The 11,412-nt window shown below is 52.8% G+C and overlaps 1 protein-coding gene across 6 annotated transcripts in view; it reads right to left on the bottom strand.

The window, feature by feature from the left end:
- Positions 1-3,185: 3,185 nt before the first annotated feature.
- Positions 3,186-11,412, bottom strand: part of Ubtf (upstream binding transcription factor) — a 13,876-nt gene continuing 5,649 nt past the window's right edge. For 4 of the 6 annotated variants that reach the window (XM_026777010.1, XM_013354448.2, XM_005369119.2 and 1 more), the window contains exons 5-21: positions 11,152-11,307; positions 9,020-9,084; positions 8,641-8,761; positions 8,189-8,299; positions 7,707-7,840; positions 7,426-7,567; positions 7,128-7,169; positions 6,922-7,035; positions 6,667-6,822; positions 6,165-6,320; positions 5,967-6,077; positions 5,457-5,545; positions 5,172-5,361; positions 4,426-4,473; positions 4,269-4,340; positions 4,033-4,176; positions 3,826-3,951 (exon numbers count right to left, since the gene is read on the bottom strand). In XM_026777010.1, coding sequence (XP_026632811.1) covers positions 3,826-3,951; positions 4,033-4,176; positions 4,269-4,340; positions 4,426-4,473; positions 5,172-5,361; positions 5,457-5,545; positions 5,967-6,077; positions 6,165-6,320; positions 6,667-6,822; positions 6,922-7,035; positions 7,128-7,169; positions 7,426-7,567; positions 7,707-7,840; positions 8,189-8,299; positions 8,641-8,761; positions 9,020-9,084; positions 11,152-11,307 — 1,977 coding nt within the window. Of the gene's footprint in view, positions 3,952-4,032; positions 4,177-4,268; positions 4,341-4,425; positions 4,474-5,171; positions 5,362-5,456; positions 5,546-5,966; positions 6,078-6,164; positions 6,321-6,666; positions 6,823-6,921; positions 7,036-7,127; positions 7,170-7,425; positions 7,568-7,706; positions 7,841-8,188; positions 8,300-8,640; positions 8,762-9,019; positions 9,085-11,151; positions 11,308-11,412 lie in introns of all 6 variants that reach the window. The other 2 variants (XM_026777008.1, XM_005369121.3) reach the window with 2 other exon arrangements.

The following is an 11,412-nucleotide window of genomic DNA, read 5'->3' as shown; positions in this document are numbered from 1 at the left end:
GTCAGCATGGAGGGCTCGGAGATTGAGGCCTCTCCTGGGCTGCGCTGCCCAGCTCGGTCTCAGAAGAGAGAGAGGACCAGTTTGAGCGCGGGGATGTGGCTGCCCCCACCTGAGCTGTGCTGAGAGCAGGCCAATAAATGGTTGCTGGGGCAGAGAAAAAAGAAACATGTTTGTGGTGGTGGCCTTACAGGGATGGGAATGTCCCTGTGGAGAAGGGAGACAGGTTTGGGAGGGGTTCAGGAAGGGAAATAGACAGTGAGGGATTAAACATTGGCGTCAAGGCCGGGTGTTGGTGGCACACACTTTTAATCCCAGTACTTGGGAGGCAGAGTCAAGCAGATCTCTGTGAATTCAAGGCCAGCCTGTCTACATAGAGAAAACCTATATCAAAATAACAGAATCAAAAAAAAAAAAACAACATATGAAAAACAAACAGGAAGAGGGGGCTGGAGGCCGCCACCCTGGTAACTGTGTCCATATCTGTACCAGGACCAACATAGATGACTCCATGCTGCTGTCACTGACTACTGCAGACTGGCTAAATCATAAACCACAGGAGGATAGCTCTCACACTTCTCAGCAACATGGCGGGACTGTGAGTGAGCAAGCACATACAGCACAGGGGTTCCCAATACCCACAATGCCTTCATCCACTTCATGGGGCTGGCAAGATGGCTTAGCAGATTAAAGTACTTGCCACCAAGCGTTACACCCCGAGTTTGATCACCAAGATTCCACATACTAGAAGAACTGACTCCAGCAAGTCGTTCTCTGGACTAGCGCGCACACACACGTACACATGCATACTCACACTCAAATAAATGCAATAAAGAATCCCACCCTTTTATTACTATCACGGTTTCAACATGAGTTTGGAGGAGACGCTCAAGCCACAGCAAGTGGTGCCTGTAGATAGCCCCCTTTATCCGCGGAGACAGGCTCACTATGTAGCACAGGCTGGCTTGGAATGCATGGCTCTTCTCTAGCTTCAGCCTCCAGAGTGCTGAGATTACAAGCATGCGCACCAGGCTTGGTCAGATACCATCTTTTAGAGCAGTTCCCTATGAGCGAAAACTAGGGGTTCAGAGGAGATACAGGAATATCCAGAAAGGCATGACTAGTAAACACTAACAACAGAAGCAATCAGCCCAGAGGGCAGGACACATACAAATGTCCTCTGGAGTAATGACAAACAAGCTCATCACTGGAGACTAGACCCTGGGGAATAAGTGGGGACTTTTGAAGTGTAGATGGGAATTGGAGTGACATTAATGGGGAGCTTTTGCATAGACCCATACTTATCACCCATTTACCTGCTCAGAAACCCAGCCAAAGTCCGTAGGGAATGCTAGCTCTTGTAGACCAGGCTGGCCTCGAACTCAGAGATCCGCATGCCTCTGCTGGGATTAAAGGCATGCGCCACCACTGCCTGGCTGCAGGTTTTAATCCAGAGAGCAAGTCCTCTGGTCCTAGCAGCTTTCCACCAGAAGCCTAGGCTCTCCCTAAGCCATATACCAACTATAAGGGCTTGCCTGGCTTGGGTGAATCCTTTATCCTAATGGTCAGTTACCTCCTTTCCTAAAGCAATGCCCTCTGGGTAAAACATCTACTTGCCAACTTCTCAAACCTAGATGAAGATGCTGAGTTGAGAAACTTCAGGAATAAGGTGAAGGCAGGTTGCTTGTAGAATCTTTAGGAAACAGGAAACTGGTTCCAGAAAGGGCAAAGAAGCTGGCTTCAAGGGTTTTATGTCAAACCTGTTACTGGGTAACCCCTGCCACCCACTTATTCCAGTGACCAGACAGAAGTCAAACCTTGGTTTTTCATTTTATTGTACAAAAAGGGGAAAACAAAACCTCCACAGTGGGCCTTAAGCTGGGTCAGTCACATCTAAGCTGCTCCCGTGGTGGCACAAATTCAATCGGTAGTTGTTGGAACCTACAAAATACTCCTCAAATATTAAAAAAAGGGGAAGAGGGGTCCCAGTGCTAAAATGCACCCTGGGCAACCTCTGACAGCACCAACACACCCCCCACTGTTATCACAGCCGTTTGTAATGATGTCCCAATACTTGAAATGGGAGGAACACATGTAGTGTTTAAAGTTGTTTTTAAGAGAGAACATTCTACTCAAGTGTAATGGTCCAGGGTATTCAAACAAGGACATGGGATTCTTTGAAGCCCTCTCAAGAACTTAAAACCCTGGCACTGATTTTTAGCACAACGACAGTGTGTGTGTGTGTGTGTGTGTGTGTGTGTGTGTATGTAAGGTGGTATCACTCTCCAGGAGTCTTCACAACAGTCCAGGCCTTCGAGGGGGCTGGCAGCTGGGCTGCAGCCCCACATTTTCTGTGGAGAGCCTACTTCCCACCCCCGGTTTTCATTCAAGAGGCAAAAGATGGGGCAGCACAAAACCCAGTAGCATTAACAAAACCAGTTCTGGCCAACTTAGTCAAAGTGAAAATCTCCACGGTGAGGGGACTCGGCTTATGAAGAGTCCAGGGACTAACCCCAAGGGTTAGAGGGCCAGTTGCAGAAAGCACCTTCTGCAGCCCCTTCCCCCAGATACAGGGGCGGAGGCAGGAGGGGAGGGTAGACCTGAGAAACCAAAGGAAATGGGGGTGGCCAGAGGACATGAGGGAAAGCAGTTAAGACAAGCAGGTAAAAAGATCTCAGGACGTTTTCCTGAATCCCCAGGGACACCCCCAGATGAGCCAGGAGACCTTTACTACTAAAGGGAAGCTTTAAGGCTCATACCATTGTCTGCCCTTTCCTGCTGGACAGCACAGACTGCAGCAGCCCAGAGATACATGACCCTGGCAGAGGCAAACTGGTGTAGGAAGCATCAGGTGGTTTCCATGCCCTCTACAATGGACCCAGAGAGCCACCACAGTGGAAGACTGCAGGGAGGGGCAGCCTTGGCCTGTTCCTGTCAGGGTCACCATCTCCCAGGCCTTTACCAACCCTTTTTCCAGATTCAAACACGGAGGTGGGTTCTCTCTTACAGACACACAAATGCACTCAGGCACACTTCCTTATCCACAGGTGCATCCATGCTACAGCAAGCACACAACAGGCGCACGCGCACACACACAGTCTTACAGTCTATATATCAAGACCGGTTTTAAGTCTCAACCCATCCAACCCCGAGCCCTCCCATTCCCAGAAATGACAACAGAGACGGTAGCCGAGATCGGTAGGAAACGTCTCGTTGACAGCTCAGCGCTTAAAAAAAAAATATATACACATATATAAAAAACACTCTGCCCCTCCCCCATGAACGGGTCCAGGCAGCTCCTTCCTGCAGGGGCAGGGGAGAGGGACATGGACACTGCCTGCCCACTTTCTTGAAGGCAGCACCCTTCTCTCCCTCCAGTTCAATGTGGGAGGTCAGGCGGCAAGCCCCTCTGGGAAGGAAAGGCTCCCCTGAACATCCACCTTGGTGCAGGCTGCAGGTGTGGAGGCCTCACCCAACTCTTCAGGACACGCTCCCACCCCAAACTCCCTGGTCCATTGTCCACGTCAGCACTGCAAGTGCAGAAGGGGATGGGGTGGGTCGGTCCAATGCTGGCTCAGTCTGATGGTTGCTGTCCCTGGAGAACCCCTGGAGCTGATGGCTCCAAGACTGCAGAGTCCTAGCCTGGGCTCATGCAGCCTTCTACCCCCACTGATTTTTTTTTTTTTTTTAAAAAAAGGAAGAAAGAAAGAAAGTGGGGGAGGCTGAGGGGACAGGGGACAGAACACAGGGAGAGACAAAGGTGGTCAGTTGGGGAGGGAGCTCTGCAGTGGCTCTCCTTGGCTGCCTGCCCAGGGTGGGGGGTGAGCCTTAGTTGGAGTCAGAGTCTGAGGAGTCCCCTGAAGAGGAAGAGCTGGAGCTGCTGCCCTCAGACTCATTGTCTTCATCCTCATCGTCATCTTCGTCGTCATCGTCGTCTTCATCGTCATCCTCATTCTGGAGAATAAAGAACCCACAGTCACTGGGTAGCCCCACTTCCGGCCCATGATCCCCCCTTCCACCATGCTGTCTACGCACCTCATCTCCATCCTCGCTCTCGTCTTCGCTGCTAGACTCAGAAGAGTCCCCTCCATCTTCGGAGGAGTCCCCATTCTCATCATCTTCCTCTTCTTCCTCGTCATCGTCGTCATCCTCCTCCTCGTCCTCCTCCTCCTCCGACTCCTGGGAAGTGCGGAGACACGTTAGTAGTGGCTGACCTGCACTTCACCAGACACTGCCCTGCGGACACCGCCTATCCTGAAGGGACTCCTTACCGACTTAGACTGCAGGGTGGTCCGGCTGGACTTCGGATTTGGGCCTCGAAGCTTAGTCATGTTCTTACGTTTCTACCAGAAAGGATGGAAATAGGTCGCAGTGAGTTCCAGCTCCCACAGAGTCTCCCCAACCCGCCGCCACCCCCACCCCACTCACATTGGAGATGTACTCTTTGTATGCTGCACGGTCCTGGGGAGACAGGCTCTGGAGGGAAGAGCTGAGAGTCAGAGATCCCTAGACTACTGTTGGCCACACACACCCTGGGCGGAACACTCACATTCCATCAGCTACCTTTAGGCTCAGCTTCCCCAAACTTCGGTCCCTGCAGAGAGCTCACAGGGGCTCAAGAGCAGTTCCTGATTCTGCCACAAGCTCCTCTCTCTGAGTCATCCTGAACTCGATAGCCAGCTCCCTATCAGTTTTCCCCAACTGCTATGCCCAAATCGTAGCTCCACACTCAGGACCTCCTAAATCCCAGAGTTTCCCCAGTGACTCACGAGGCCTAGCACCACCCCCCTTGGACCCTGGTCTTTGAGTCATTGGTGAGATGACCCAGAGTGACAAAATTTTAGAACACTTAATTCCCACCATCTCTCCGGGTCTTTGGTCAGCCTGAGTGATAAGACAGGCAATTCTCCTTACTGCACAAATCTGACTGTTCCAAGTAGTGGAGAAACAGAGACAGCCTGGCCAGGGCTTACAAGTCCACTGTCCCTGGCTAGGAGGGAGAAACTGCAGCCGATTTGGATTTTCTACTTACTAGGTTAAGTTGGCAAATTACTTAATGCCTTGGCTTCCTTAGCTTTAAAAGTGCCAGTGCCCATTGCCCTGAAGGATTTCTGAGTCACCAAAGGAACCATGAATGAGAACCAGCCTGTATGATGCTGCCCGTTCCCTCTCACCTTGACCCAGAGGTCCAAGTGCACCTTGTATTGTTTCTGCTGCTCCTCAGCCAGCTTTTTATAGTGCTCCTTCTGGCTCTGGGAGATGCGCTGCCAGCGGCTGCCGATCTCTACCATGCGGTCCTTCAGTGGCAGGTGATTCAGCTCCCCGTTGGACAGCAGCTCCTGGGAGAACTTCTGGTAACCGTTCCTGCAGGGTGACACAGGAATGCATGGGCCAGGTCCTCGGTGAGTTACCTTTCCGACCCATCTTCATGACAGGACAGTCTTTAGCCTCAGGCTTACATGGGAGGTTTCTTGGGCTCCCCCTGGAACTTCATCTTCTTGGAAGAGTTTGGAGCAGCTGGAGGGGCCCGCATCTCACTTAACTCCCTCTGTAGAGACACAGAAAGGTCACATTCACCCACACACACCCCACCCATTGTCATCACGCCTTTGCTGGCTTTTTTACATGCTGAGAAGGGGACAAACTGCCTGGAATGGACTCGTAATCCCAACATGCCAGAGATTAATGCAAGAAGACCCAGAGTTGGTGGCTAGTCTAGAATCCACAGTTAGACTCTCCCCAAAGCAACCACCTGCCAAGTTAGCACATCAAGAGGTCCATCTCAAAATGTTTTCTAAACTAAGCTTATGTCCCCTAGGAACCACTTTAAGAGGCTAGCACCCTGACTCTCACCTAGCTTGTGACAGGGTGAAGGTTAAGAGACTGGCCCAACCAAATCTGGAACCTTGCACTTCTGGCCCAGCACCTATTTTTTTTACACGGAGGCAAGCTGCTCAGCCCCTTCCCACCTCATATCGTTTTTGGTCTTCTGCTGCCTTCTTAATCCACATCAGCTTCTCCTTTTTTTCCATGTTGTTCCAAGTCATCTCCATGGCCTTCAAGGCTTTCACCCGGTCATTCTAAGGTACAAACGAAGAGCATCGGCTGTGGAAGGGGTCCTGTTGCTACTGGCAGCTACAGACCAATCCTTTCAAACTCCCTGCTACCTTGAAGCGAGCCAGATAATCTCCGATGACACTCTGCTGCCAGATTTCCTCAGCTCTCTTGGGTGACTCAGGCAGCTTGCCCCGCTCTTCACGTTCTCCACCTGGCTTCCTCTCAGACTGTGCCTTCAGAGCAGCCTCTCGGGCCTTATATTTAGCCTATAGGAAAGGCAGCTGGCGTCGGCATGCGAACCACCCCTAGGGGGCGCGCTAAGCCCATCAAGCAGTTGCAGTTGACTCCGCCTAAGAAGGCAGGGCCGTCAGAGGTGAGGGCGGGGCCATCAGAGACTAGAGGCAGCACTAAAGTCCTGCAGACTCCGCCCCACCCATGGGGCTGCTCTCCAAGGGAGAGGACAACCGCAGCTGACAGCTTCCCGCCTTCCTGCTCAGGGGCACATGCGTGATTCACACAGGGTGCGAGAGAGTGTGGCCCTAACTGCAAGCACAGGGAAGTGGCCCAGGCGGCCCCTAGGGGAGTCTGGTGCCAGACTCTCCAAGGCCCGACCTTCTTCTTCTCGGACAAGTCGTTCCACATGCGGGCCAGCAGGCGGGTAAGCTCGCTTTCTGAGAGCTCAGGCCGCTCCTCCTGTAGCTGCCTTCTCTTCTCCTCTGAGAAAATGAACATGGCAGACACAGGCCGCTTGGGCTTTTCAGAGCCGCCCTAGAGGATGGATGGGATGGAGAGGGTCAGAGGTACAGTTACCATGAGCCTCGCGTGGGCAGGCGGCTCCACCCTATGTGGCTGTCATGTGACACATACCTTGCCACCTTCCTGAGAAGGCTTCTTAGAGGCTGGACTGGTGGTCTGCTTCTTATTGATGTTCAACATCTTTTCCTCCCCAAGGACCCGCTGCTGCTCCTCCTCGGGCAAGCTCTGAGCAGGAAGGAGAAGGGCGCGGGCTGTAGCAGGCAGGTTCAGACTAGGACTGCCTGCCAAACTCGCCCTCTGTCCCCCATGCCACTCACCTCCAGGAACCGCAGCAGTTCTACCTCATAATCTTTCTTTTTCTAGGAAAATAAGGGGACTCAGTCAATTGGGGACCCTCAGTAGGCTCCTAGGGACTGGGTGTAACCTTCTCTCCCCCTAAAGATGGTAGACAAAAAGCCTGAGCTGTCTGCTTTTACAGATGCAGACGTTATACACTGCCAAGTTGGAAGCAGGTGGCCAAGGCACATGTGACCAACAAGTAACAGCCTGGCTGTTTGTGGGGCAAACTTCACGCTTAAAACCAACCAAGACAGGAGCCAGAGATCAGAGTAGTACCTGGTCGCACTTCTTGTGATACGCATCCTTTTCCTTCTGGGAGAGCAGCTTCCACTGCTGGCTGCATAGCACCATGCGCTCCGTGCTGGGCACATCCTTCATGTTGGCCATGAGCTCTGCACAGTACAAGGAGTAGCTGTTCCTATTTAATCCAGAAGAAGGCACGAAAATGAGCAAGTGGGCAACAGGCTTCCTAGCTCCCCAACCTGCGTTCAAGTTCTTCAAAGGCCCAGCTCCCTGGCTGCCCACTCGCCCGCCCACCCACCCAGGGCAGCGCTCACGGAGGTGGCTTGGTGGGTCGCCCATCAAACTTGTCCTTGAGCTGGCGTTCGGCCTTGGTGAGGGTAGATTTGGTGATTCCTTCCTCGCTGATGTTTAGCTCAGGGTGCTTCTGTATATAATCACGCATAATCTCCTGCAGAGTGAGAGGCAGGGGAGTGGAGGGTAACGGAGTATGGGGTTAGCTGGGACACGATAAGGGGGAGAGCCGCTGGGGAAGGGAGGCAGGGTGCAAAGCTGGGGATGGCCGTGTATGTCTGTGTGTCTGCTGTGTCATTTGCAGTACGGTGCCCTGCTCTGCCCTAGCCTGAGATCTCTCTGTGGGGTGGGGGTCATGAGATGGTAGGGACAGAGGTGAGGGGCCCCAAAGGGCCCCTCCCTCAACAGAGGGTCAGGGAATGACTGCTACCTGCAGAATGCGGTAGCACCAAAGGGCAGAGGCTCGTGAAGAGCCGGATGGGGAGGAGCGCAGCGGAAGCCTAACCTCGTACTCCTTCCGCTGCTCCAGGGCCTTATGAATCCATTTCAGCCTCTTTTTGTCCGAGAGCTGAGACCACTGCTTCCCCAGGGAGTCCTTCACCTCCTTCGTAGTGGCCTGCAAACCAAAAGCCGTCAGACACACACAGGCAGCCAGGGGCAGGGGAGGGGGGTGAGGGGCACAGAGGCCCCGCCCCCCTCAGGCCACAGGAGGTCACACAAGTGTCCACCACAGGCCAGGAGGGTAAAGTGGAGAGGCTGGGATCCGCCTTGGTGCAAGGGGCAGGCTCACACACACACTCATTCGTACGCCAGCTGGCCCAGGCCCTGTCCATGCAACCCCCCCCTGGGGAGGGGCCTCCTCTCCTGCTCCCCTGCACCATACCCAGCCACCAGGCGCGGCTCCCCCCTAGCCACCGCCATGTGCCCTCCACCCCTACCCTTTGGCCAGACACTCACATCCGGCCGCACTTTGAGATACACCTTCTTCTCATGGGTATACCACAGTTGCTGGGGAGTTTTGGGCTTCTCGGGGATGTCCGACTTCTTGGCATTCTGGATAAGGTCAGGGTGATCCTCCCTAGCCAGGGGACCAGAGCAAGGGTCAGCAGGGGCGCTGCTAAGGCAGACCCCAGCTAGCTGTCCAACCCAAGCTTTCTTTCTAGGCCTCCTGCTGGAGCTTAGTGGAAGTTAGTGGCTGGCAGCCTGTTCCTGCCCCTACACCTGACACTAACAAGTCTACACAAGACTTCCAAGTTTTGTAGATGGTTAGCTCGTCTCCAGCCAGTATCGTTTTATCCTACCACACCCAATGCCCCATGGCCCTCCTCTGCCTTACCTGAATCGGGCCAGGTTTCGCTCGAACTCCTGTTTCTCCCTCTGGAAGTCCTGAATATATTTCATCTGAGGGGAGGAGGGGACGGGGTCATCCAGGACCCAAGGGCTATTTCACCCAGAGCTAGAGAAGCCACCCTCCTGACTGCCTTGCCTTCTGCTATGATTTGGAGGTATGGTGTCTCTGCCCTCAGCGAGTCGAACTCATGCTAGGCCTGGTGATAAATAACCAGACAGGGATTTACAGGGTTCTTCCTGACATCCAATTTCCATCCTACTCTCTTAAGACAAAATGTCCCAGAAGCCAGAGGACGTGGTATCACCACTGGGTGGACAGTAGCAAGCTAGGACTACACACCCCTTCCTCTAATACCACAGAACTCCCCTGGGTCTCATAGAACTCTTCTTGCTATTGCTCCCTCTTCCCACCCTGTGGCAGCTGATGTCAGTCTATCCCCTCCAAGATGCCTAATAGCACCAGGGAGGCTAAATTCTGCTTCTAAGGTAGGCGAGGACAGAGTTGAAGGTGTACAAAATGAATTCTTGCAATTTAAGTCCCACCCCAGTGTCCTGAGTTTGAAGAAGGTTCCCCCCCACATCAGCTGTGGGTCTCCAATATTCCTCATATTCCTGGTCATCAAGCCTGCCTGCCTCTGGTCCCTTCCTCTAGGCTCCCCCAGAACTCTCCTTTTCCACCTTTCCTCTGGCATCCTGCATCCTGGTTCCCATGTAACAGACATTTCTTCCTTCCTTCCTCCCTGTATTCTGGAGGCTCACACCCAAACAGACCCCTCCTTGTAAGAGGAACCAGGTGCAAGGAGGCAGCTCATTTCCCCATGCTTCCCAATGAAGCCCTGGCGTAACCTCAGTCCTCCTCAGACAAGGCATGTCCGGGTTCTGGCTCATCCTCTACACCCCAAACAGGAGCAGAGTAGTAGAGTGACTTACCTAAAGCCCCGACACAGCCAGTTGGCAACAGGCAGTAGGAGACCCAAACAGGTATGCTCATGCTAATGCTTTTCCCACTCAGGTTCTCTGAACCCCCCTGACCCTGTTTCTTAGCCCTTTCCTCCCATACCTTGGGGGTTTGGTGGCATGTGTAGTCACTGACCCAAGTCCTCACCCACAGGGTCACCTGTACCTCTGGCAGTTCTTGCTATCCCTTGGCTTGGGTATGGGTCACTGACTGTGGCTTTTATCCATCCAAGCCTATTCCATTTTGGATTCAACAACAAGGGTGCACAAGCACTTAGCCAGAGTGTGCAGAAAAATGGCTAATCAGCATGTTGGCTGGTGCCATTTGGGGGACTTGATACCCGCAACTTTCTGTCCTTCGTCCACCAGTGTGCATTTTTTCCCTACACCTTCCTGCCTCTCACTGACATCTCTCCTTGTCTTGCTGCCCACCATCTCCTCTTGGTGTTCAACTCTCTTCATCCTATTATTCTGTGAACTCTTTGTTGTTTAGTTCTTCTGCCTTCCAGAGAGCCTGACAAGAGGTTTGGACAAGGACAACTTTAACCCATAAAGTGAAGTGTCCCTGATAATCTAATCAGGTCCATTTCTGTAGGGAACAGCCTGAGGCAAGGAAGAAAGACCCTGACCTTATACGTGGGAAGCAAGCTCACTCCTGTGACTATGGCAGGAGAGCACTGGAGGGGTCAGAGGCTCCAAATGCAAGCGGCAAGACCCAGGATACTCAGCACTCCTGCGCCCCAATTCCTTGCTCACAGACACAGGACAATCCATCAATCAATCCAATGCCCTTTCCTGCGGCCTCTTGGATGCTCAGTATCATAGTTAAGCAGAGAATGGCTGCACACACTGCCAGGGAGGATGCTTCAGAGTGACTGCTCAAAACACAGCACTGATGGCTGCAGGGTACAAGATCACCTGAGTGCCTTCCAGGTCTTCCCCTTTAACGGGGCCTGTCTGACCTTATGTGGGCCTAGGAGGCGACAGATAACCAAGGCCAGTCTCTACACACACTCAGCTCTGCTGTATTAGCCATCCACACCCAATGTCGAGTCCCTTTGTCTAAGGCCTAGGCCTACCCCAGTGACCTACCCAAACCATCAGCTGCTCTCACCTGAAAGCATCTCTGCCCTCCCCCCATCTGAACTTCCCTCCCCCCACCTTCTTCTTCTCTGGAAGCTCCTTGTATTTCTTAGATAGAATCTTGGTCAGGTCCAGGTTGCTCATCTCAGGGTGGAGTTTCGCATATTTGGCCCGCTTCTCCATGAAGAAGCGGAAATAAGGTGTGAGAGGCTTCTTTGGGAAATCTGGGTGTTTCTGCAACAATAAAAACCTGAGGTTAGACCCCAACCATTCTTTTTTCTTTCTTTTTTTTTTTTTTGGTTTTTTTCGAGACAGGGTTTCTCTGTGGTTTTGGAGCCT

This window comes from Microtus ochrogaster, unplaced genomic scaffold (assembly GCF_000317375.1).
Source record: "Microtus ochrogaster isolate Prairie Vole_2 unplaced genomic scaffold, MicOch1.0 UNK44, whole genome shotgun sequence".
In the NCBI taxonomy this organism is placed as follows: Eukaryota; Metazoa; Chordata; class Mammalia; order Rodentia; family Cricetidae; genus Microtus; species Microtus ochrogaster.
Note: the sequence above shows the minus strand (reverse complement) of the source record. Positions and strands in the feature narration are given on the sequence as shown.